The sequence below is a fragment of the Budorcas taxicolor genome, chromosome 9 (genome assembly GCF_023091745.1).
Source record: "Budorcas taxicolor isolate Tak-1 chromosome 9, Takin1.1, whole genome shotgun sequence".
In the NCBI taxonomy this organism is placed as follows: Eukaryota; Metazoa; Chordata; class Mammalia; order Artiodactyla; family Bovidae; genus Budorcas; species Budorcas taxicolor.
Window position 1 is genome coordinate 76,900,481 of NC_068918.1, and position 27,929 is coordinate 76,928,409.

The 27,929-nt window shown below is 40.8% G+C and overlaps 1 protein-coding gene across 1 annotated transcript in view; it reads left to right on the plus strand.

Moving 5' to 3' along the window:
- Positions 1-27,929, plus strand: part of SASH1 (SAM and SH3 domain containing 1) — a 194,869-nt gene that overhangs the window by 119,231 nt on the left and 47,709 nt on the right. The window contains exons 6-8 of the mRNA XM_052645491.1: positions 510-596; positions 2,968-3,080; positions 12,448-12,549. Coding sequence (XP_052501451.1) covers positions 510-596; positions 2,968-3,080; positions 12,448-12,549 — 302 coding nt within the window. The remainder of the gene's footprint in view (positions 1-509; positions 597-2,967; positions 3,081-12,447; positions 12,550-27,929) is intronic.

Here is a 27,929-nt window from a genome sequence, read left to right on the forward strand (position 1 = left end):
TGCCAAGCACACACCAACCATTCTGTTCTCTTCACAAAGCTGGGATAACAACAACAAAAAAAAATCGAGGGTAGATCAACAACAGAAATAACAACAAAACAAAGTTCACTTTTTAAAGCATCCTATTTGTGGTTCAGCTGAAATCACTGTGGCTGAGACCAAAGGGGGAAAACTATACCACAAGACAAGGCAGAATTAGACACAGTAGTTAAACAGACATCAAAGTGAGTATAAGTATGCGTGTTTTGGCTGCTTTTTTTTTTTTTTTTTTTGGATGTTTCTTTATTTCTCATCTTAACTCCATTGTACCATTTCTTGCTCTTAGGAAATTTGCATTTCTTTTAAACAACTTTATAGGCATTTCTAAGTCTTTTCACAAAACTGAAAGAGAAAAACTGTCTTTTTTGTGAAATCAAAGTATTCTGACAAGCTTTGAATTGTAAGGAAGAGGTTACTTTGGTTATTAATGAATTTATTGCTTGTGCCTTTTTTTTTTTCTTTTTTTAAAGGAAAGGGAGATTGGAAGAAGAAAAATAAGTATTTCTGGCAGAACTTCCGAAAGAATCAGAAAGGAATAATGAGACAGACTTCAAAAGGTACTGTAACACAGCTGGCGGACAGTAGGTCCTTTCAGCTCTAAAATGTTAAGACGTTTGGGCTGCTAATCTAAACGGATGCTGTAAGTTAGAATAAGTCATTGCGTGTGCCCATAAACTGTTCAGCTTTTCTGACATTCCTATCATTACTTTAAGATTTCATCCCAGTGGGTTCTCTTTTTTTCTTTTCTTTTCTTTTTTTTTTTAAATCAAAGAAAACAAAACGGAAAGAGTTCGCAGCCCTTTCTTTTCATAGATCTGACAGCAGAGACCAAATCTTTCCTTTTCTCAATCACATCAACCTCAGGGAGATCTTTCCTGGCCAAGATCGGCCCTAAAAGGGTCTAGAAAGTCTTAGCATTTGTTAGTTTTGGACCCTCCCCCCTGCCCTGCCACTTGGGGCCTTTGCAGTCTTCTGAACTCTGATGCTTTTCTGTGGCAGGGACAGTTATGGGGCTGTTGCCCCTGGAAACTCTGTCTAATGGGCTGACATCATGGGAATTTGCCCGGGCTGCTTTGTGAAGGGAGTCCTGCCCTCCTCTTGGCTGTGTCTTTTGTTGTTGTTTATATAGTAAGTAAATATGTCATCCCTTTGAGGCCCAGTTATATAATTTATGTTTCTCCAGCATTCAGACAGGGAGGGGAAACAAAGCTACTTCCAGATTCCAGTCTGGCTGGATAAGGTTATCATTAAATGAGCATTTTTAGTTGCTCACCGCTGGCCCGACTTCTTTTCTTTCACGAAATCTCAGGGTCCTACTCTGTGCAGAATGCACAGTTATTCATACACACGGAAACAAGAAACACGGGCAGCCTGTATGCCAGGGGGCACACCTGGGTTCCTTGGCAGTCGTCAGTGGGCTTATTTAAGTCATCTTGCTCTAAGGGAGTTATTCTTAAACATTCCCAGTTTCTCCTTTTTGGGACACACCCAGCATCACTTGAGATTCAAAGTAAACCCCGGATTCTAACAAAGTCTTATTTAGAAAGAAGAGAGAGATGGAGGGAGGAAGCCAACAGTTCATCGGCTCACGTGGATTTCTTTTTAAACCCAAGCAACTCCCTCCACCACTGGAGGCGTTGCAGATAGTAAAATGAATCACCGCCAAGGCTCTCTCTCCCCTCACCTGGCACACACCATCACTCTTCTCGCACAAGGGACCGAGTGGCGAAGGGAACTTGAGCGGTGTTTCTGGACTGATTGATTACCAAATGGAAATGAGATAAGGAAACACAGGGGAACATAAATTCCAAGGTAGGTCCTGACCGCGATGCATTCCCACAAGTCTGCAGCCAGACTCGTTTAGTCCGTAGTCCAGCATCCTGACAACACTGATGGTGGTGATGTGTGTGTGGGAAAGATGTGGTGGAGGAGAAAGGTGAGGGGTAAGAACTCCAGCTACATGTGATAGCGCATCTGCACCTGACATAACCTCCCCACGCGCTGATCAGAGGCACCTCCGCCAACATGACTCTCGTATTGAGAGCAGATGGCTATGTTCGCTTTTCAGGAAGACTCTGCCAAAGGATGCTAATCGAGGAATTCTCTTTCCCTCTGCAGTTCTGGCTGCCTTCAGTTCCAAACTGGAAGTTGAGTTCCCCTCACAGGGTGGAAACGTATTTATGGCAGTGGCACTTGCAGATATCCACATAGAGAGTACCTTCCTTCTAATGAACTGAAACTATTTCACGCCTGTGATTATATTTACTTGTGCATGTCCCCTGAAGAACACCAGTCAAACTGTTTTATAAAAACAGGCTTTTACCCACTCCTGTATTCTTGCTTGGAGAATTCCATGGAAAGAGAAGTTTGGTGGGCTACCGTCCACAGGGATACAAGGAGCTGGACACGACTGAGTGACCAACACACTTCACAGGCTTTTGCCAGGCTGTGAGCTTTCTTCTGCAGCAGACGTGTGACCTTCAAGTTCTCTGTCTTAGAAGAGGATTCTCTTCCCATCTTCCATACAAACATTTTCTTCTTGTTAATGTTTGAAATGGAAGGACACAGAGAGGCTGAAGGAGCCCTGGAGTGCTTGTCCCCTCTAACTGTATCTTTAAATTGGGTCTCTGCCTGAGCGGTCACTCCAGACTCCCTGTTAGTCTTCTTCTAAAACTCCTCCACTATACTCTCTGTCATAAAAACTCTGATCCTTCTGAAGGATTTGTTTCCATGGTAACTTCCATATGTTCTTGTAGCTTGTTTTCCAATGAGATGGGTTCACTGGCTTCCCCAAATGCAGCCCATTCCTTCTCTTGTGGCTCCATGAAGAACAGGGTCCTGAATCACATCCTTTAGTCCTAGATGACACACAGTCAAGGCTGGCTATTATCTTTCTCATTCTTATTGTTTTTCTTCTTCGATCTCTAGGAGAAGATGTGGGTTACGTTGCAAGCGAGATAACAATGAGTGATGAGGAACGGATTCAGTTGATGATGATGGTCAAGGAAAAGATGATCACCATCGAAGAAGCGCTTGCTCGGGTAAGAGTGCGCATGTTTGGTTTACATTTGTGAGCACCTGACTGCCTTACATTGAAAAATGTTGAGGGATGGCTATAGACTAAATGTTTTTGTCCTCCCCCCATCCCCCCAGATTTATATATTAAGTCCTAATTTGGAGATGAGACCTTTGGAAGGTAATTAGCTCTTCAGAGTGGAGCCCTTATGAATGGGATTAGTGAGCTTATAAAAGAGGCCACAGGGAGCTCCTTTACCCCCTTCCCCTGTGTGAGGACACATGCTGTCTGTGAACCAGGAAGTTAGGCATCATCAGACACTAAATCTGCCACCTCCTTGATCTTGGGCTTCCCAGCCTCCAGAACTATGAGAAATTTCTGTTGTTTATAAGCCACCCTGTCTATGGTGATTGGTTATAGCAGCTCAAAGAGACTAGGACAGGGGCATCGAAGGGTAAATGGACAGACTGATAATGATAGATTACTCAGTAAACACCAAGGAAAAGTTAAATGCAACCATTCTAAACACTAGTTCTAAAAGAAGCCTTCAATAAATTAAGCTTTGAATAAAAAGGCAAGCTTTATCTGTAAACCTTAAACTTTTGCTTGCTTTCATTTCTAAGTAGATATAAATTATAGTTTATTGTGTTTGTTTGTTTATTATTATTATTATTATTATTGCTCTGAGTTAAATTAGGCATTAAAAGAAGCCTTTAGGACACTGGAATAGCACTGATAATATCAAGATAGCAATTCCTAAGAGATTTCCTACTTTGTTGCCCAACTAACTGACTGATTAATTCTTCACTTTTACTTTGAATACTTGGTTCATACCGTAGACAAGTCATAAAGTAGGCAGATTTAGAATTTCAAGTCACTAAGGAATCATTGAATGAGGTATGACTTTACCTCAGAATCTTGAAGGTATGAAACCTTGAAATAGTGACAAACATACTGAGAGGTGGTTTAGTCACTTAAGTCGTGTCCAACTCTTGCGACCCCATGGACTGTAGTCTGCCAGGCTCCTCTGTTCATGGGATTCTCCAGGCAAGAATACTGGAGTGAGTTGCCATTTCCCTCTCCAGAAAATCTTCCTGACCCAGGATTTGAACCTGGGTTGCGTGCATTGGCAGGCAGATTTTTTTATGCTGAGCCATCAGGAAAACCCAACTAAATTTATAGAATACCCAACTGTACACATCAGTAATTTAAAAAACCCTTTAATATGTTGCTGAGACAATGCTGGGGGAAAAAAACGCTTGAGGGCAGTGGGAGGTGGGACCTGTCGTAAGAGACCTGAGGTCTAAGGTTACTACCAGATGCCCGCCTGCCGGCTTCTTTCACTCTATTGAAGAGGAGCAGGGGTGAGCTCAACCGCCAGCATCCCTGGTGGGCTGAAGGTGTGCTGGGGCAATGATGAAGAAGGGGACAAGTGACATCCTGTCCATGCTGCTGATCACCTTCGCCTGCCCTTCACCTTCAGTCTGGTCTCCCACTGCCCCACCCCACCTTTAGCCACCCAACCTAGCTGGGGCAATACGTCCACCATACATCTTCTCTCCAGTACCATTCCTTGAGCGTGTCATAGCACTTGGAAAAAGTCCAGTTGAATTCCTGGAAAATGCATGTGAGAAACACACACCTATATTAATTGTACCATGATGGGCAAGATGTGTACTTACTTTCTGGGGAGTGATGCTGTTACATGGCTACTGTAATCATAAAACGGAACCTCTGAATGCAGAAGCTGTCTGCATTCATCCTGACAGCGTCTGTGTTTGGCAAGAGAGTTGCATCAGTTCAGTTCAGTTCCGTTGCTCAGTCATGTCCGACTCTTTGCGACCCCATGAGTTGCAGCATGCCAGGCCTCCCTGTTCATCACCATCTCCCGGAGTTCACTCAGACTCACATCCATCAAGTCGGTGATGCCATCCAGCCATCTCATCCTCTGTCGTCCCCTTCTCCTCCTGCTCCCCATCCCTCCTCCAGCCCCCAATCCCTCCCAGCATCAGAGTCTTTTCCAATGAGTCAACTCTTCCCATGAGGTGGCCAAAGTACTGGAGTTTCAGCTTCAGCATCATTCCTTCCAAAGAAATCCCAGGGCTGAATTACCTCAGAATGGACTGGTTGGGTCTCCTTGCAGTCCAAGGGACTCTCAAGAGTCTTTTCCAACACCACAGTTCAAAAGCCTCAATTCTTCGGTGCTCAGCCTTCTTCACAGTCCAACTCTCACATCCATACATGACCACAGGAAAAACCATAGCCTTGACTAGACGGACCTTTGCTATTTAGGTTGGTCATAACTTTTCTTCCAAGGAGTAAGCGTCTTTTAATTTCATGGCTGCAGTCACCATCTGCCAGTGATTTTGGAGCCCCAAAAAATAAAGTCGGACACTGTTTCCACTGTTTCCCCATCTATTTCCCATGAAGTGATGGGACCAGATACCATGATCTTTGTTTTCTGAATGTTGAGTTTTAAGCCAACTTTTTCACTCTTCTCTTTCACTTTCATCAAGAGGCTTTTTAGTTCCTTTTCACTTTCTGCCATAAGGGTGGTGTCATCTGCATATCTGAGGTGATTGATATTTCTCCCGGCAATCTTGATTCCAGCTTGTGCTTCTTCCAACCCAGCGTTTCTCATGATGTACTCTGCATATGTTAAATAAGCAGGGTGACAATATACAGCCTTGATGGACTCCTTTTCCTATTTGGAACCAGTCTGTTACAGTTCTAACTGTTGCTTCCTGACCTGCATACAGATTTCTCAAGAGGCAGGTTAGGTGGTCTGGTATTCCCATCTCTTTCAGAATTTTCCACAGTTTATTGTGATCCACACAGTCAAAGGCTTTGACATAGTCAATAAAGCAGAAATAGATGTTTTTCTGGAACTCTCTTGCTTTCTCGATGATCCAGCGGATGTTGGCAATTTGATCTTTGGTTCTTCTGCCTTTTCTAAAACCAGCTTGAACATCTGGAAGTTCACGGTTCACACATTGCTGACATCACCAGATGGTCAACACTGAAATCAGATTGATTATATTCTTTGTAGCCAAATGGAGAAGCTCTATACAGTCAACAAAAACAAGACCAGGAGCTGACTGTGGCTCAGATCATGAGCTCCTTATTGCCAAATTCAGACTTAATTTGAAGAAAGTAGAGAAAACCACTAGACCATTCAGGTATGACCTAAATCAAATCCCTTATGATTATACAGTGGAAGTGAGAAATAGATTTAAGGGACTAGATCTGATAGATAGAGTGCCTGACGAACTATGGACGGAGGTTTGTGACATTGTACAGGAGACAGGGATCAAGACCATCCCCACGGAAAAGAAATGCAAAAAAGAAAAATGGCTGTCTGAGGAGGCCTTACAAATAGCTGTGTAAAGAAGAGAAGCGAAAAGCAAAGGAGAAAAGGAAAGATACAAGCATCTGAATGCAGAGTTCCAAAGAATGGCAAGAAGAGATAAGAAAGGCTTCCTCAGCAATCAATGCAAAGAAATAGAGGAAAACAACAGAATGGGAAAGACTAGGGATCTCTTCAAGAAAATTAGAGGCACCAAGGGAACATTTCATGCAGAGATGGGCATGATAAAGGACAGAAATGGTATGGACCTAACAGAAGCAGAAGATACTAAGAAGAGGTGGCAAGAATACACAGAAGAACTGTACAAGAAAGATCTTCATGACCAAGATAATCACGATGGTGTGATCACTCATCTAGAGCCAGACATCCTGGAATGTGAAGTCAAATGGGCCTTAGAAAGTATCACTACGAACAAGGCTAGTGGAGGTGATGGAATTCCAGTTTAGCTGTTTCAAATCCTGAAAGATGATGCTGTGAAAGTGCTGCCCTCAATATGCCAGCAAATTTGGAAAACTCAGCAGTGGCCACAGGACTGGGAAAGGTCAGCTTTCATTCCAATCCCGAAGAGGGGCAATGCCAAAGAGAGTTGCATAGGATGCATCAAACTCAGTTTTCTTGGAACAGAAGAAAATGTTTAAAGCATCAACTTAGTTAACACAGTCAAAAGTTAACACGGTCAACTTGAAGAGGCACGTTTCTATAATTGAAAAGGAAACAAAAGAATAGTTTCAAAGTTGGGGAGGAAAAAAAATTAGATGCTCTTTCTTAGCTGATACCTTTATCAGCTAGCCATTGTTTGCATGGAGTCAAACCAGGAGTCAACTCCATGTAAAGGTGGCACAGCTGTGTGGACGTGGATGGAGGTTTTAGCCCTGGAGCCTGGCTGTTGCCAGGCTGGCTGCCTTTGCCTATAGGACAGAGCCCATCAAGATATCAAGAATGTTTTCTATAAGGCAATCCAGAAACAGATTAAAGAAAAAATTGATAACTTTCTCCAAACTTTATTAGATTTCACACACAAAGGTGGGTGTCCTTTGACAGATGATGAAATAGCAGGGGACCTTGTTGGCCGGCTCTTAGCAAGGCAAGATGCATTCTTGGCTACTAGCATCTGGATGGGCTTCCTTTCAGCCAGAGACAAAACAAGAAAAACCAAGGATCTGCCTCCTTTAGCTTATGATCAGCTCAAGGGTCTAAGTTTATTTGATCACTGTATAAAAGAAACATCAAGAGTTAGACCTCTGGGAATTCCCTGGTGGTCCAGTGGCTAAGACTCTGTGCTCCTGATGCAGGGGTGCTGGGTTCGATCCCTGGTCAGGGAACTGGTTCCCACGTGCCACAACTGGGACTCTATGCAGCCAAATAAATAAAAATAAAGATGAAAAAAAAAGTTAGACCTCCTAAAATGACCGTGGTAAGAATGGTCTTTCCTGATGTCATACATGTGTCTCTTCCACTGTCAGTCAGAGACTAAAAGACCCATAGGTATTTAATGCTTTTCTGTTACTAAAGAATTATTGTAATCTGTTTCAGAGAGTTGTCTGATCCATAAGCCATTCTGCAAGAGGTTAAAATATTTGCATTTAAAAATTTTTATGTGTTTCACATTCAGTGTAGCTAAGGAGGACCTTGGAAAATAATGTTAATAATTAGCTCCTCCAATTCATTTTTTATATTTGAATTTTCTAAAGTTACGCCCCTTAAAAGTTTATATAAACTAGCTAGTAAATATCTGTGGTATTCAGGGCACTGACCTGCACAGCCCTTGGGGCACATGGAACACAGTTCAGGGTTCCTTAAACACTAGTGTACTTTGATATATATTTCAACGATTCAGATTATTTTTATCATAAGTCTGCATGCTGCTATTCAGACACAGTTCAATGCGCAGTATAATTAATGTACTGTGATCATTTTACCACTCTTTAGATAATATTGCACAGCCTAGTTACAGTTCGAGGAATTCAATTCTGAGACTGTGTGTGCAAGATGGTGATGTGGCCCCTGGGAGGAATTTCTAGTGTTGGTCTTGACTTACTAAGAAGGTGTAATTTTTCTCTGATTTGTTAGGAGGAATCTAATAACTTGTGTCCCGACTTGTTGCTCGATGTAATTGTTGTTGTGCAATGTATTTTTGTAATGTTAATGAATTTAAGTAAGTAATTGGAAGGTTAGGGGCAAAAACAGACCCCTAGGTAGAATGTCTAGACGTTAGTTGTGACAAGACAGCCCAGCATCAGGTGAGAAGGTTTTCTCTCATCTGGGCTGGGTGTATCACCCAGTGTTCCTGTATCGGGGCAACTTTGAAAGTGAAAGTGGAAGTGTTAGTCACTCAGTCGTGTCCAACTCTTTGTGACCCCATGGACAGTAGTCTGCCAGGCTCCTCTGTCCATGGGATTCTCCAGGTAAGATTACTGGAGTGGCTTGTCATGCCCTCCTCCAGGGGATCTTCCCCAGCCAGGGGTTGAACCCATATCTCTTAGTCTCCTGCATTGGCAGGAGACTTTACCACTAGCACCATATTGGGGAAAATTTTGCCTATGTTCAAATGAATACAATTTGGCCCATGGTGCTTTGTTTATATGGATTTGATCTGATTGATGAGTATTTACCCTCTGTGAAGAATATGTCCATGATTCACTTTCCCAAAAACCCAGTTATCAATGCTGCTGCTAAGTCACTTCAGTCGTGTCCAACTCTGTGTGACCCCAGAGATGGCAGCCCACCAGGCTCCCCTGTCCCTGGGATTCTCCAGGCAAGAACACTGGAGTGAGTTGCCATTTCCTTCTCCAATGCATGAAAGTGAAAAGTGGAAGTGAAGTCGCTTAGTCGTGTCCAACTCTTAGTGACCCCATGGACTGCAGCCCACCAGGCTCCTCCATCCATGGGATTTTCCAGCAAGAGTACTGGAGTGGGGTGCCATTGTCTTCTCCGCCAGTTATCAATACAAAGATAAAAATGAAAAAGGCTGCAAGGAACTAATATGTGAAACACCACTGTAAGTTGCAAAAGCATTTAAAGAGAATGAAGTTTATGAATTAACTCTGTGTAAACAGTATGTGATTTAAAAAGACAGCAGCTTAACTTAACGATTTTTGTAATTTTTTTTAACTGAACAGTTCCTTCAAACTGTTGACCATGGATAGTTCTCCTGAGAAGGGTATATGCCTGAGTCCATATCTATGGTAACTGGGAAATTGAAGAACAGGTTTTTTTCTTTTTCTTTTCTAAAAGGGAGTCTGGGCATCTAGTATACCAGAGCATGAGATTATGAGCTGAGAACCCACATATATTATTGAATCATTTCCTTGTAGCAGCTCTTGCACATCAATCATAGGAATGTGGGCAGCTAAAGGCTCATGAAGAGAGGCCATAGGAGAGCAACAAAGTGATTGAGGGTTTTTTTAAAAATAGGTCTCGTGGGCTGAAATTGGAAAGGATTTATCTCAGAAAAGAAGCAGCAAAGAACTTATTCACTGTCTTCAAGTATATGAAGGATTATTAAAAGTCCATCTTTAGGATGTACTGAAGAGAGTTTTGTTTTCGTCTCTACTGAGGAGAGAATAAAAGGAAATGAATGAAGATTGCAGCTGGAGGAGACTTGGATTCAATATAAATGTTCTTTATAATAAGCACTTGTAAGATTGGGAACATTTTAGAATTGCTCACCATGAAAGTCTTTACCGTAGGATAAGATGGCCATCCCTCTAAGCATCATGTCATAGACTTCAAGTATGAGAAAACTACGAGACTGGGGAAAAAGGGATGTGAAGGTAGAGTTCCTCCTGAGATAGACAGATGGATAGACAGACACCAACACATGCTCACACACACACTTTAAAATGCCATTATTTAAAAACTCCCAGAATTAAAGTAAAGCTCCATAACTTTGCTTTAAAATACACACGTTTGTCAAATGAACATCATCAATCGTCTTTGGGAGCAGAGTGGATTATAAAAGAGTAACTAGGTAAATAATAGCCAGGCTTTTTTCATTGTAAAATGTTAAAGATCTTGTTTTTTTTTTAAGTTAGGAAGTTAAAAATCAAGGTAAATTTAGATAGAGCACAAATCTGAATGTTTATCAGAAGCACATGGGAAATTCCTCGGTGGTCCAGTAGTTATGACTCTATGCACTCACTGCCAAGGGCCTGAGTTCAATCCCTGATTGGGGAACTAAGATCCCACAAGCCATGAAACCAACAAATGAATTTTTTTTTTTTTTTTTAAAGAAAGAAGAAGCACATGTACTCTTAGGCTTCAAGATAAATGATGGAAATGGACAGATAGCAAAAGAAAAATGTTGTCTGTTTATGATTAACTGGGGAGGACTTCGTTTTGTTTTCCTAAAGATGAACTGCTTATTTAGTGCCTCAGGGAACTTGGGGCTAATTTGAGTAAAGTACGGCAGGGACCCTGAAAAGCAGATGATAATCCCCCTTTTCAGAAGGCAGCTGTTTTGCTCATACAGGAAGAATAATGCACTTCTGGAAAGGAAGAGCATGCTAGTATGTCACTTAAGTGTCTTATAGAGATTAGAGCATATCAATCCCCCTAATATACTACAAAGATTAAAATAATATTAAGTGCCTGAATAAGCAGAAGTTCAGATGTCTAGAATTGATGTGAACTTTGAGCTCTCTTTTACCTGAAACCACAAGGGTGATAATAAAGTGTGTATGTTAGTCACTTAGTTGTGTCTGACTCTTTGTGGCCCCATGGACTGTAGTCTGCCAAGTTCCTCTGTCCACGGAATTCTCCAGGCAGGAATACTGGAATGGCTAGCCATTCCATTCTCCAGGAGATCTTCCCAACCCAGGGATTGAACCCACATCTCCAGCATTGGCAGACGATTCTTTCCCATCTGAGTCACCAGGGAAGCTCGATAATACCGTCATAATAAGTCTATTGCAAAGGGTGCAGTGTGTTAAGCTTGCTGTGTTATCTTACTTTTTCTAATAATAGTCCTGTGAGACAGTTTATTGTCATCACGTTTTCCATGTGAAGGAACTGAAGCACAGGGAGGTTAAGCTATTTGGGAACCCTTACTTGTTAATATTGTCTGCCTTACCCAGTCCATTTCCTGTCACAAGTGTGCACAGAGAAAAATTTCAAAATGGAAATAAGGCTTTGGAAGCTTGCCTTTTTTCTAGTAGAATGGCTTTGCTACATCCACATAGCTCCAGTGGTAAAGGACAGTCCTGATATCATCTCCTGGGCTGTTAGGTCATATTGTTTCTGTTTTTTGGTGTCTTGATTCATGGACCGTGATTTTATCAACGTCCTAAATTTGTATCTAAAAACTGCTTTATAACAGAATTTTAATGCAGCGACAACTTAATTGTATCATGCAGATAGCTAAATTTCTACCTGTTTTTAGGCAAGTACCTGGAACTTCTCACATTGCCATTCAGAAAGCACATTCATCTACTTCTGCTAGGTTACATTGGTTAATTTTCTGTAATACCTCATTTGTCAAACATTAAATGTCTCTGAACATATTCAAAATATATTGTTCTCTCATCCAGAGAATCCCAAATAAATCCTATAACATTTGTTAGATGATAACATTGAACTGAATTCGAGGCAGTCAGGACAAGAAAGCAGTTTTTGAAAATCACTTTCTGGCTTCCACCTCTGTTTTACTAAAATATCCCAAGTCTACACCTTGCATGTTCTACAAGGAGAGGTAATCCAGAGGCCAGACTACAGACAATTTCTGTTATCAGACTTCCAATTAAACTGAGAAAGATGAGTCTTGATGTTGGAGGGTGTTGAAGAAGGAAAATCAAGGTTCTTTTTGGAATACAGAATACAATGAGTCCGTTGTGTCTCTTGGTTTGATTTAGATGCAAACCTTCAAGACAGGGCTTGTATCTTCTTTCTGTTTGGGGACTTTTGTCTTTGGCTGGCATTTGGTCACCAACAGGGGTGTGAAGATGGTGCCCAGAGTATTCTTTCTGCTACTTGGTAGACAGTCTGGGCCATTATTTCCGTTTCAGTCTTCCATTTTCTCTTGTTGCAGCTGAAGGAGTACGAGGCCCAGCACCGGCAGTCCACTGCCTTGGACCCTGCCGACTGGCCAGATGGTTCTTACCCAACATTTGATGGCTCATCAAACTGCAATGTAAGTTTACTGTCTCTTTGAGCATCTTAACCGGTTCTACTAAAAAGGGACAGCCTCCACCATTTCAGCCTTTGGGCTTCTTTTTGCAATTACTACCTCCCACCTGGATCTAAAAAGAGGCATCTCTTCTGAGGTGTTATTCTTTTCTTTCCCTGATAACCTGCAGTTGGAATAGTACTGTTAATGCTGGTTAGTTTGGTTGCTTTATTATGGTCAAGTACAACTTAAAAGTTACCATTATAAGCATTTTAAATGTTCAGTTCAGTAGCACTAGATACATACACTTTGCTGTACAACCATCTCCTCAACCCACTTCCTGAACTTTTTCATTATCCAACACAGATGTTCCATAGCCCTTAAACAATAACTCCATTCTTGCTCCACCTTCTCCAAACTCCTGGCAACCCCATTTTACTTCCTGTCTCTATGAATATGACTAGCCTAGGTACTTATAAAGTGCCTATAGAAGTGAACTCATACAATCATTGTCCTCTGTGTCTGGTTTATTTCACTTAGCCCCATGTTTTCTAGACTCATCCCTATTACAACTGTACCAGAACGTCATTCCTTTCTATGGATGAACAATATTCCACTGCACATGGATACCATTTTTGTTTAATTTCTCTGTTTAACTTTTTGAGGCGATGCTGTTCAGTTTTCCGCAGCAGCTAAACCATTTCACGTTCTTGACAGCTACATGGAAGTTCTAATTTCTCTGCTTCCTCACTAACACTTTTGATTCCCCTGCCTAGCCATTCCGAATGAGTATAGGATGATGTCTCATTGTGGTTTAGATTTGATTTCTCTAGGGTCTAAGATTTGGTTTCTCTAATGTTTAAGCATCCATTTTTATGTGCTTGACCATTTTCATATATTCTTTATAGAAGTGTTTACCAACTTATTTGCCCATTCTTTAATTGTGTTTTTGTTCTATTGGTTGTTGAGTTGTAAGAGTTCTTTATATATTCTGAATATTAATCCCTTATATGGTACATGACTTGTAAATATTCTTGCCCATTATATGAATTGCCTTTTCACTCTTTTTTGTTGGCCATGCCTTGTGGCATGTGGGATCTTAGTTCCCTGACCAGGGACCTAACTCATGCAGACCACCAGGGAAGTCCCACCTTTTTACTGTCTTGATAATGTCCTTTGAGGTATTAAAGTTTTAAATTTTGAAATCTAATTTGCATTTGCTTTTGGTATCATATCCAAGAAATCATTGCCAAATAGTTGTGGTGAAGATTTTCTCCTGTATTTTTTTAATTTAAATTTATTTATTTTAATTGGAGGCTAATTACTTTACAATATTGTATTGGTTTTGCCATACATCAACATGAATCCACCATGGGCGTACACGTGTTCCCCATCCTGAATCCCCCTCCCACCTCCCTCCTCCTGTATTTTCTTTTAAGAGTTTACAGTTTTAGCTCTTAAGTTTAGGTCTATGACCCATTTTAAGTTATTGTTGGTATATGATAGAACATATGCATCCAACTTCATTGTTTTGTGGCTAGATTCCTTGTTTTCCCAGAACCATTTGTTGAAAAGACTGTCCTTTCTTCATTGAATGGTTTTAGTACCTTTTTTGAAAATTAATTGACCATATATGTAAGGGTTTATTTCTCAGTTCTCTTATTTTATTCATTGGTTCATATGTCTGTCCTTTTTGATTAATGTAGCTTTATAGAAAGGTTTGAAATTGGGATATGTAAGCCTTCCAACTTGGCTCTTTTTCAGACTGTCTTAGATATTAAAATCCCTTGAGATTCCATAAGAGTTTTAGGCTGGATTTTTCTATTTCTGCAAAAAGAACCATGAGATTTTGATAGGAATTGCATTGGATCTGTAGATCAATTTGGGTAGTATTGTCATCTTAACAATATGAAGTCTTCCAATCCATGAAACAGGCTATCCTTCCATTTATTTACATCTTTTTGGTCTTTAAGCATTGTTTTGTGGTTTTCAGTATTAAAGTCTTGCCTCCTTGGTTAAATTTAAGTATTTTATTCTTATTGTTATTTTTACATATGATAACATTAATTTCCTTTTCAAAATGTTTATTATCAGTATATAAAGATGGAACTGACTTTCATACATTAATTTTGTACTCTGCGACTTTGTGGAATTTATTATCTCCAGTAGAGTGTGTGTGTACATGTGTGTAATCTAGTGTTTTCTACATGTAAGACCATGTCACCCAAGAACAGAGGCGATTTCATTTCTTCTCTTCCAGTTTTGATGCCGTTTACTATTCATTTTAAAATGACCAAAACACTCCTTCCCAAGAGTTCCACCAAGATCATAGGAATTAGAGTTCCAGAGTTTCAGACAGACATTTCGTGGTGTGATCCTCAAACTTCATGACATGAAAATGAAGGGAGTTCGCTTTTTTTCATCTGTTACACAATGATTTTGTTCATTAGCACATTTCTTCCTTAAATTTTGGAAACAACTCTTCTCCATGTTTTCAGTCTCTTGTTTCCTCTCGTTAATGCTCCATACAGCCAGTCATCTTTCCAAAATATACGCCTTTTCTTACATTCCTATGTTTCACAAAAGGCTGAGGAGCTTCCCAGGTGGTGCAATGGTAGAGAATCTGCCTGCCAACGCAGGAGACATGGATGCGATCCCTGGGTCGGGAAGAACCCCTGGAGGAGGAAGTGGCAACCCATTCCAGTATTTTTGCCTGAAAAATTCCATGGACAGAGCAGCCTGGCAGGCTACAGTCCGCCGAGTCACAAAAAGTCAGACACAACTGAGTGACTGAGCTTGCATGCATGCACAAAAGGCTGAAGGTTTTCCAGTTTTATAAGATAAATTTCAAAATTTTTGGCAGACTCAAGACCCTATGTGATCTGGCTTTAATCAATTTCTCTACTCCCATCTTTCATCCTTTGCCCTAACAGCCTCCACTCCATCCACACTGGAGCCTGCATGCATTACTGATCATAACTTGTATTTTCATGCTCTCTGCTTTAATTTGTACATTTCCTAAAAGGTCTTCCTCCATATTTTCCGGGTAAAAATCTATGCCTCCTTCAGGGTGATGTCCAACTGCCACCTCTTCTGAAACTTTAGCATCCTCAAGTATATTTTCATAGCTTTCTGTTCTGCAATTTGTTAAATTAGCTTACAACACAAAACCTAACAGGTGTCCTGGAGTATCTGAATTAATTGTATATCAACCTCCTTGAGGTTGAAATTATGAGCTCCTTGAGCAAGAAAGGCATGCCTAACACAGTGTTCAGCTCCTATAGCCTATTTGAGAAATATTTAGTGCACAAGCTTGTATTTGAGTGGTCATTCTTCTTGACTGCTTTTAAGAGCATGTTTTATGTCTTCCAACTCCAGACTCAGTCTTTATACTTTCTTTGCATTTAAGTAACAAATGATGGCATATCTGTAGTAAATATAACCCTCCCACTATCTTCTTGTCCCTGATTTCCTAAATCAAGCACCAGATTCCATTGCAGCTAAAACAAACAAATAGACAAACAAAAGGCCCACAGGGTTATTCATTTGAAAACACTGTGTGGTATGGTGTTGTGTGCAAGGTTCTGAGACTTTACCATTTATAATAATAAATGTGTCATATGCTAGTCAGCAGCATGTCCTAGGACTATGAGGTCATCAAAGGAACCATATCTATGGTTTTCAATGCATTTTTTGGGGTCTCTTATTCTCTAGTTCTAAAGACTAACATAATATAAATGTAAATCATGAATCCAAAGAATCATGAAGAATAAATAAATACCATAACTCAGGAGTCTGTGATTCAGACCCAACTCGGAGGAGAGAGAACACAAAGCCCCAGTCATCCATAGTGGGTCCTTTAGTGTCCGTCTCACTGGATACTGTCCTGATTAATAGCATCTGCATCAAGGGAGAGGATATAAGATTTTATCCATTCAGAGAAACAGGCCAGTGGTAGAACCTCACATAGTTAGATGGCAAGGAGAGAGGCTTGTCTCATTTAGGAAAAAGTTACTATAAAACAAGTTGCTGAGGAAGCATTATATTAAGTATTGGTTTGTTGAGCCCCTTTCAGAGGGTAAATCACAACCATCACCTTGATATCAGCTGTCAGAATGAAATGGGTACTTCTTAAATGGGTACTCTCTAGCGCGTTTGTTCATTTCGGTGACATCTGTGGAGCACTTGCTATGTGCCAGACTTTGTGCTAGGGATTCAGGTTGCAAAGGTGAAAAGGGAGACTCTGCCCCCGTAGTGTTTCCCCTGGGTTGCAGAAGTTAAAACCCCCTCACTCCTGCTCCCAGAGATTCATGCACACACTTAGTTATCATTTCCTCAGCAAACTGTTTCTTCATAGACGGCTCAAAAATATGCTCAGCCTTTCCCAGTTGGACAGAGGGCCAACGATACCATATGCTCCCTCCACTTTCAGCACAATTTCCCAGAAGCTCTAGAATGACTTACAGTCCTGGGATGTTCCTGGCGGTCCAGTGGTTAAGACTTAAGGCTCCCAATGCAGGAGTCACACGTTCCATCCCTGGTCGGGGAACTAAGATTCCCCCATGCCCTGTGGCATGGCCAAAAACAAACAAAAAAACAGAATGGCTGGCCTCTGTTACTGAAAGATGTTGGCGAATGAAGACAGTCTATTCAGCAGTGGAGAGAGTTTTCTGAAGAAAGGCTGTCTACCCCACGTACTTTGCTAGCTGTCCCTGTGTGAACAACCCACACCCGTGTTCAGTCACACCATTCATTACTGTCTGTACCCAACCACCACTGGCACCGAAGTTTGCTTGTACTGGATGGTAATCCCGACGTGTGTGACACTCGCCCCTCTTACCCTGACTTTAGTCTGTCTTGTGTTTTCCTGGAGACTCAGCAAGAAACTCCATCCAAAATACTGCTTCTCACTGATGCTCCATTTGCCTGATAGTGAGTAATTAATTTCAGATAATTCCCACTGTGTACTATTCTAACCGCCTTGGGTTCAGGGCTTTGATTATCTTTTGTGCAAGGGCCAGGGCTTATACTGAGATGTAAATAGCTCACTGGCCCTGGTCAGGAATGCCCAGGCCGTGAAAGTTTCAGAGATCATAAGGTCTTTGTCACCAGACCTCAATGCCTATATTGATGCCTGTCGTGCTTTAAGATTTCATTTGCGTTGATTCATAGGTTCCCCCACCCCCAGAACTGGCAGTCGATAATTGCATGTTGTTTCACAATAAAGCCATATGTACATTCTTGGTTTCCAAGAGTATAAAGTACTAAAGATAGTTACCAGGGGAAGTGAAAAATAGCTTTCTCTTTGCCAGAGGGGAATCTGTTCTCTGCTGTTATTCATTAATAACAAACTTCTGTTGTGAGTGTCAGAGTTTTTAGAAAGAGTTTCTGGTTGAGAACTTAACGGGATCCCTTGTTAAACATCTGAACGTGTATTTTAGTATTTTTCATTTTATTTTAGTAACTTGTGTTTTCCTTTACCTCCTGCAGGAGGAAGGTTGTAAGAGTTCTCATTTTAAGCTTTCAGCTTTCTGCGTTGAGGTTCAGTTTGCCTTCTGATTAAGAAAATGTTTAAAGGAATTTGTGCTCTCTGTCTTTCTGGGATTTCAAGTTTTTTACTCAAGGCATACATTTTAGTAAATCATAGTGTTTGTTTTTACAAAATTGGTAGCTAAGAGTTTGGTGTTCTGTGCCTGAAATTCTTGCAGTGAAATCTCTTTTCAAAAAAATTTCTAATTGTCAATTATTTGATTATGATGCTATTCAGCTTATTTTAAAAAATACAATGTATACAGAAATATTAAAGCACCAGCAAGAAAAATAAAGCACAGAGCTCTTAGAGTCCATTGCAAGCATCTATTTTAGTCCTGTTTAATTGTTTTACTTCATATAAACTGTGTTCCGGAAAAACTTGGAATTATTTTTTTGAAGTTGGAGTTCCTTATGAGGATGAAGCAATTCTGATGAAATGTTTTGTGAAGTGAGTTATTTTATAAAGCAAGTCATCGTTTCATAATTGATAACATTTTACATTTGGGGGAATTTAGAGTTGGGAAATATTTGTGCAAGGAGAGAGCTATGTTATCGCTGTGGTGTTATAATAATACCTTACATCCGTATGTGCATCTCCGCGTAGCCTTTCATTCCATTTCTGAGTATAGCTTTGCCCGGAAACTGGGGAGCCATGTGGCTGAACTGTGTCCAGATTTCGGGTAATGGAGACACAGCATCAAGTGGTCATTTCTTTCACTTTTTACAAAGCACTATTTTAAGTGTTTCCTTGATTAAGGACTTTCAAGGTCACAACTAAAATATCCCCATAGTGTTGGCCTGATACAAAACTGTTAAATCTTTTGGGGGCTTTCTAAAATTATAAACCATAAACTTGGCTCTCACCCCTAGATGGCTTTTACTGAGATTTTTCAGCGTCATTTCACCTGCCTCAATGACAGTCATTGTCTTCCAGCCAGAACATTCAGGTCTGGTGTTATGCATGAAGAGGTAGCTAGCTTTAGTCTAGTCTAGAACTTTCTAAAAAATAATGTACTGAAAGCCAGGAGAACATTCCGCAAAGTTAACTTTTTTAGTGGTTCTTAGGGGCAAATGCCTTAATTTCTATTATGGTCAAAGAAGAGGGCCACTTAATACGGAATGCAGTTTAATCACTTAATACAGAATGCAGTCAGAGGACAGAGGTCATGCTCTTGGGGTGTCTCTCCATGGGCAGAATGATGCTTCTGCTTGTCCAAGAGGCTTCTATAAATCCAAGGTGCTCCTTTTAGACTCTAAGACTCTGGGTGGAACCAGATTTTTTAAAAGAGGGCTAAATAACAAAATTCTTAAGTATAACTGATAAAATGAAAATGATTCTTATTTTGAATATGTTTCTTGTATTAGAGTGAACTTCTAGACAAAGTCCACAAGTTAAAATTTATCAGAAATTTTAGTTTTGTTTTTATATTACAAAGGTATCAAAAGAAAATAGAAACTAGTGTTAATAGATTTGTTGTTTGGGGAAATCCAATTCCCAAACAAGACCTTTTTTTAATGTCAATACATGATGAGTTTATAGGATTGTCTCCCACCTATAGATAGTACCAGTGTTTTTAAAGAATACGATTTTCATATTTTTGCTAACTTTGAGTAAATATTTATTGAAAGCATAAACTGAAGATTCAAACAGACCTAGTTTTAGAGTTGACATTATAGGTCCAGTAAACGTACCTTTATGAAAACGTTTGACCTTCTTTCTACTGTCATTTTGCTCTCAAGTTATGGTGGTTCAGTTGGTAAAGAATCTGTCTGCAATGCAGGAGACCCTGGTTCAGTCCCTGGGTTGGGAAGATCCCCTGGAGAAGGAAATGGCAACCCGCTCCAATATTTTTGCCTGGGAAATCTCATGGACAGAGGAGCCTGGCAGGCTACAGTCTATGGGGTCACAAGAGTTGGACACGATTTAGTGACTAAACCTACCTACCTTGAAATAATAAATTCCAAGCATAAAAATAACTTACATTTCTAAATGTTAGTTGTTATTGTTTGCTTTTAATGGTATTAATATTTTTCTTTTAGTCTCTTTTCCTAGAGGATTTGTTTTTTCTAAACTTTATGGATTTTAGCTTGAAAGGATTCTAACTGGCAGTTAAGTTTTGATTTGTGGCTAGAAAATGGTTCTGCTTATTATAACTTTGACGCTTATACTTGCTAGGCTTAAATACAGGATGGTTGGATGTCCACTTTGGATCTTTATTTCATGAACAGAAGAGCTTTACTCAACTTGTTTGACTTCTGATTTGACCAGGAGAAAGAAGAAAAGTTTGACCTAGCCTTAATTTGCCAGAGGGCTTTTGTACCCTGTAGCCTTGGGACAGCATGTTTATGCCATGCTGTGTTACACTGTGCCCGCCCCCCACAAAAATATTAACACTTTTCTAAATCTTGCTAAATAGCTTTTATTGATTCTGGTCTTTTAATGCATACTTGAGGTCTTGAGATAACTATTCAGACTTTTATGGATACCTTCTATAAATTTCCTTTTTATTTGGCTGGGTGGGAAGAAGAAATATTCCTCAGTTTTAACAGAAGTGATTTTGCAACTGAAATGATAGTACAATAGAGACATATTAAAATTCTCTTTAGAAGAGCAGAAGTAATGATTCTGTAGACCTGTAGTTTATGGTGAGACCAGAGATAAAATCAGTCTGTTGAAATGACGTGTAACAAACTCTGTGAGAAATGTGAGCTTTGTTCTCATTGGACGTAAGCTGACCAAGAACCACGGCTTAGATGACTTCTTGTCATTTATTCCACACCACCCTCTATCCCCAGCCTTCTCCCTGGGAGAAGGGCCAAAGTTTGAGCCATGTGTTTGCTGTGAGCCCTTAAGATCATCATCTTTAAACAGAGTTAGGCAGGAAGGAGGCTCTGGCCTGGGGAAGGCCAGGCATTTGCCCAGCGTGGGCAGGCGAGGGGGCTGGTTAAACTCACAGACATGAGTCAGACTTTGGGTTCAGATCCCAGCTCTGCCACCTATTAGCTCTGCAGGTTTTTTCATCTCTTTGTGCCTCCAAACCCGAGCCAAGTATATCTGCCCGACACGGGTGTCTCAAGTATTAAATGGCACCAAATAAACACCCAGCGAATGCCAGCTCCTATTACTTTGTGTGACGATCTTCTGCCTTTCCATTTGCTGGCATTCTTGAAATGCTTGAGTTCCCGTAAAAGTTTATTTTTGTACGTGCCATTAACATGGTAGCAGTGCTTATGCTTGTGCATATTATGGCAGATGGCTAGAGTTTTCAGAACAAGCATAATGTAAATAATGTGTTTTTACTTGGTTATGCCTTTACCCAACATACAGTCAGTTTATTTTCTGTTTCAGAAGGCATAAGTGTACGTGGGCTGAGTAGCGGGTCTGGTATGATTTCAGTAACACACGTGACCTTAGGATTAGTGTCTGGGAAAAATGATACTTAATTGTTTTGAGATTATCTACGACTGTATCGTGACAGTGAGATGGGCTGACTGAGCATGTGGCTGTGTGCTCATCAGCCTGTTGTGTTGGGGGCTGCTCTTATCGCAGGCCCAGAAATCATTGGGAATTTGGCTCTTTGCACCTGGCAAACTAGGGCTTCCCTGGTGGCTCAGTGATAAAGAATCTGGCTACTAATGCATGAGATGTGGGTTTGATCCTGGGTTGGGAAGATCCCTTGGAGAAGGACATGGCAACCCACTCTAGCATTCTTGCCTGGGAAATCCCATGGACAGAGAAGCCGGGTGGGCTGCAGTCCTTGGGGGTCACAGAAGAGTCACACAGGACTGAGCACCCTGGCAAATGAATCAGGAACATCTCTATCTTCACTGGTCTGTACCGTCACAGGGAGCTGAGGGTGCTGCCAGCAGACCCTCCTCAACGCATCAGAGACCGCACGAACAAAAACAATGACAAAAGATCCAGACACAACGTAATCTGAGGATTATGTAACCTATTGTTAGCATTTTTAAAATTTAAGACTTTGGAGGCACATTCTGGTCTGTTTTCTCTTCTCTTTTTTAAGGTTTTCCTTTCATCCTCAGCTTCATCTTTATTTACTTTTTTTTTTTTTTTTCAATTTAAAAAAATGTTGGCTGCACTGTGCAGCTTATGAGATCTTAGTTGCCTGACCAGGGAATGAACCTGGGCCCTTGGCAGTGAGAGCAGAGTCGTAACCACTGGACTGCCAGGGAATTCCTTGTTACTTCTTTTATTAGGTCGAGCCATGTGAACTGGAAATATTAGCTTTTGACCTATAAAAATGGCAGTTTCATCTGTCCAACCTAATGCGTAAATACCAGACAAGATATACAACATTTTCCCTGCTAGCTGATTATATCTAAATACAGATACTTGTGATATAATATGGGTTAAAGATTGGCATTTAGATTTGCAATGCCAGTTTCTTATTTTGCTTTTGGGATGAACCTCAAGGAGATTGGGGTAAGAGGACTTTCATTACTTGCTTAATGATATTGTTTCATTGCATGTTAATTCCTCATTAAATCTTCTGCTCTGATGGCAAATCTTATGATAATGGGTGGCTTGGTGAGAGACCCAAATGCTATCATGGTTCATGAGTCAGATTCAGACTGAGGGTCACTTCCAGCATAAGCCAGCTTACTAAAGTTACAGGCTGCCCATCACTTGTTCAGAGTTCATTTGAACTATCAGTTAACAGTTACCCATTATATCAAAGCTCTTAGAACTATAGTCAGTCACCAAGGGGATTCATTTGGAAAGCAGTATTTTAACACAACCAAATTCTAATTCAAATCCCAATCACAAAATGATTTCTATAGAAATATCCCTTTATCCTCTCCTCGGCCCCTGTTTCTCTTTGTACTACACTTTCAGTCATACCTTGTTGACTGTACTATTACTAGTATAATTCTAATAGCATTGCATAATTAGTTCCTACAAGGACACTTCTTGCCCTGTGCTTTTGACCCAGATGAAAGAATGTAGATGAAAGAATGCCATCTTGAACATTCTTTCATTCACTCTTTGTGCAAACATTATTGAATACCTATGACAGGCTAGTCCCTATCCACAGGGGTTTGTATTTGAGAAGAAGAGACAGAAGTGGACAGCATGATTGAGGGCTTAATTGGAATATTTCTACTGAGCGTGTGACGTGCACACAGAAAGTCCATTAGGCCTCAGTGAGGGGAGTGTAGAAAGCCCAGAAAAGATGATTGAAACTAAGCAGTAGCTCACCAGGAGAAGCAAGAGAACTGTGTCAGGTAGAGGGAGCGGCAAGGCCAGAGGGCTTAGGTGAGTGAGTGAAAGTCACTCGGTCATGTCTGACCCTTTGCAACCCCATGGACTGTAGCCTACCAAGCTCCTCTGTCCATGGAATTCTCCAGGCCAGAATTACTGGAGTGGATATCTCTTCCCTTCTCCAAGGGATCTTCCCAACCCAGGGATTGAACCGGGGTCTCCTGCATTGCAGGTGAATTCTCTACCAGCTGAGCTACCAGGGAAGCCCTGGGCTTAAGTAAATAGGTGGGTAAATCTTCACACTTGGATCATATCAGAAAACGGATTAAAATAATTTGATTTGATTGTTTAGTTGTTAAGTCGTATCCAACTCTTTTGCAACCTTGCAGGCTGAGGCGTGCCAGGCTTGTCTTTCCATGGGATTTCCCAGGCAAGAATACTGGAAATGGTTGCTATTTCCTTCTCCACGGGATCTTCTCAACCCAGGGACCAAACCCTCATCTCCTGCATTGGCAGGCGGATTCTTTACCATGAGACACCTCTAAAATAATATACATTTTCCTCACTATCGATATTTTTACTTCCACGGTATTGATTCTATTCTTTGCTCATTCTTATTAATATTTACAGATTGGTTCTGTGATAGGTTGTTTGGTCCGCATTTCCTTATGATTACAATTTTTTTAAATTGAAGTGTAGTTAATTTACAACACTATGGTAGTTTTAGATGTACAACGAAGTGATTGCATTTTACTCATGTATTCCTCTTCAGATTCTTTTCCACTATAGGTTATTACAAGATCTTGCAATATAGATTACAATATAGTTGCCTATGCTATATAGTAGGTCCTTGTGGTTTATCTGTTTTATACATACTAGTGTGTATATGTCAATCTCAAATTCTTAATTTATTTCCTCACCTCTTTCTCCTTTGGTAACAATAAGTTTGTTTTCTATGTTTATGAGTCTATTTCTGTTTTATAAATAAGTTCATTTGTATCTTTTTTAGATTCTACATATAAGTGATACCATACGATATGTCTTTTTTCTGATTTACTTCGCTCAGTATGATAATCTCTACACCCATCTGTATTGCTGCAAATGGCATTATTTCATTCTTTTTATGACTGCGTAGTATTCCAGTGTGTGTGTGTGTGTGTGTGTGTGTGTGTGTGTGTACACATGTATGTACATACATACATATATGCCATATCTTTATCTGTTCCTCTGTCAATGGACATTTAGGTTGCTTCCATATATGATTGCAGTTTTAAAATTCATATCATTATGTTTTTCATCTTGTCTTTGAGGCCTCATTTAATTGAATTCATATTCTTCTTAAACTATTTATGAAGAGAAGCAACTGTTGAGGATTTCTTCCTGTTCCTTGAGTTTTGTTTCCTTCTGATAGAGAGATGGGGTCAAAGATAAAAGCACTGTGTTGGTCCATGCCTTTTCTGTCTCTCTCTTTCCCCTCCCGTTACAGTTTGGGTAGTTTCATGCATTTCTTTTCATTTTGATCATGCTTGGGTAGTTCAGGTCACATTTTCTATTTGTTCTGATATAATGAGGACCACTTTCTGACCCGTTTGCCATACTGTCAGATGATGCAGTGTTTTTCTTTCTTTATTTTGTGATCCATTCATGTTGGTTGTTGCTATGTGTGTGCGTGCCAAGTCACTCAGTCATGTTCGACTCTGCGACAGTATGGACTGTAGCCTGCCAGGCTTCTCTGTCCGTGGGATTCTCCGGGCAGGAATATTGGAGTGGATTGCCACCTCCTTCTCCAGGGAATCTTCCTGCCCCAGGGATCGAACCCTTATCTCCTGTATCTTCTCACTGGCAGGCGGGTTCTTTACCACTAGAGCCACCTGGGAAGCCCCTGTTGTTGCTGTAGCCTAATGTAAGAGCCCGAGGAGGGGGAAAACCAAACTGAGGTGGAATGTGGTCTTCACTGCGATACGTGGGCTCAGACCTCCCCCTGCTAAGAGTTTGCTAAACGTTCTGCATCACTGTTCACGTTGCTTGCTTAAGGTTGGGGGAATGGGTCTGCCAGAGTCAGCCTGCTTTTAATTCATTCCTCCCATCCCTGGTGAATTTCTAGAGACTTCATTCCAGTCAAGACCAGCTTTACACTTAACTTTACATCTTTTTACTCATTCCTCTCCTGAAGCAGTTTCTGCTGCTCCTAGAGCAGAAGATAGAGAAGGCCACATACTTCTTCCTTTTCTGTATCTTCAGAAATTTGTTTCTTAGCTTGATCATATGGTTCTGAAGTTTAATATATTAGGTTATATATCTTTGGATGCTCTTGGTGTAGTATTTTTGCCAGTTTTTAGTAATTGTGTTTTTTAGGGCACTGTTGCTCATTTTGTTACTTGTTGTGGGAAGGATATTCTGTGATTTAGCTTTCAGCAGTCATCATGACCTGATTGTTTTGCCAGTTAGATGACCACAAACAACCTTTCTAGCTCTAACTGATTCATTTTCTAAGGATTCAGCCAAGATTTCTTCGGTTTGGAAGTAAATTTCCTTATTGTTTATTCAACAAACGTAAGGAGAAGTATGTTAAGGTCATAGATCATGACTCTCGGAGGCACTATTGGCCCACCTGCCTCCATCTTCAACAGATGCCCATGCTGATTGGTGCCCTAAGTTTGGGTCAGAGGAAAGAACTTGGTGTCTGCACCTTCCCTCCGTTGCCATGCAAGCTCCATCAGTTCTCCGTATTTTTACATCGTCATGTGCCTAGGCAAGGTTGTTTAGCAGCCCTGTCCAAGAAGTCATCATGCCTGATCCATGAATCAGTTTGTCTCAGATGCCATAAAAGCAATGTGACTTTGCAAACACCACCCAATCCCTTGGGAGACTTACCGCTTCTGGGATGAAAACTTCCATCAGCTCTAGAAACTAGAGCCTCAAATGCCTATGTAATTGCCCTAGTTGGCAGTCTTGCTCGGAATCATCCTATTTCCATGGCACAGGCTGTGTGAGAATTGAAGGCTCTTGGGAGTGAGTGGGTTTGGTGTTTGGCGTTAGTCTTCAGTGTGCCTGAGACCATGGATGTGTTTTGGGTAACACTCCCCCATTCTTTACAGAGAGATCTATAGAACTGTTGCCTACTTTTCCATAACTTTTTCATCTCAACTTCCCTATTTTGTACGACCAGCAGGGGTCTCTGACCTGTGGGCAGGGTGACATAATCTCAAGCAGTCAAATCTTCCAAAGATTTACAGAATGAAGGGGAAGTCGGTTCCTTTTCCATCACTTAACATCTCTCTTCCCCCAACTCCTTTCACGAGAAGGAAAGGCATTTTCTCTGCTCCATGGAAACTTGCAGAATCATGATGGGTGAGCTTACTTGTTACTGAAATCTCCCTAGACTTGGCTGTAAGATTCCTGAGGTCTTATATTTTCTTCCTTCCTTACAGTAAAAGTAGCAGCATTATTTGGGGGTAACTAAAAGCAATTTAGAGTTTGTGAATTTTAAGCAAAAGAAGAGAGTTTATTGGGGATTGTAGTATCCCTTCGTTGTTCCTTTGGCTTTATAGTTCGTTTTTCAATAGTTTCTTTCAATGAATTAAGTGCTGACAAGCCTTTGCCTCTAGGGGATGGTAACATTACCTCAAATTCTCACATACTTTATACAAATACGAGTATCATGTAATTATCTTCTCCTCCTCTGCCTCCTCCTCCGCCTTCAAATCTGGCGACAACTAGTTAATTTTGAAGCTGCCAGAGAGATTATTTCAGTGTTACACTGCACCTCTGGGAGAAGAATGGAATTTCATCTTTTTTTCCATATGCTGACTAAAATCTCTTCATTTCAGAGGACAATGATGTCACCAGCTAATGAACAAAATATTTCTTGCTAAATAGATGAGTCCTCCCCTGACTCCTTTGTGAAATAAGGGGGGAAAAAACCCCACAATGTGTTTCATATTTTATATAGTTGCTCTGACAACTCATAAACACTTTTGAAAGTAATTCTAACTTCTTCAAAAAGTGAAACGAATTTTTGTGTAAACATAAAGAATAGCACATTAACTGGATGGCTGTGACCAGAAGGCCCCTGCCATGGCCGGACGGCGATGACTGGTAATGCTGATATGAAAGCCGCAGCCAGAGCCAGTATACTGCCCCTAAGGTAGCGAGTGACCTCAAATGCATCACTCCTTGGACCAGTGGAGGGAGATCAGGCATGCTGGAGGGATTATGAAATCAAGCTTGGAGAAGAGGAGAGCCGTGAAGCTGTGGTTGATCGGTGTCACATGCTGTTTATAAAGGGGGCAGCATCAGCTGAGCTCTTCTTTGACTGTCCAGATGGGCAGGCATGTGAGGTCAGTGGGAGCCATGTAAACAGCAGACTTTTAGGCTCATACAGGAACTTGGAAATGTCCCCAAGGCCTTGGCGAATGCCTGTCCCCTCACTGAAGCATGTCTCAGTTTCCCCAACCAGAAGTGAGTTCACCCATTTCTGAACCCCTGTTTCTCTTGGGACCTTCCTACCCCCAGACTTCTAGAGTATAACCTTTGTAAGTCCAGGTCAAGCCAGCTTACTCATGTACTTTTGATTCTTTTCCCTTCCTAATGATTTGAATCAGCACATCCATTCATTGATTCCAATCAGGAAATATCTATTTATTGT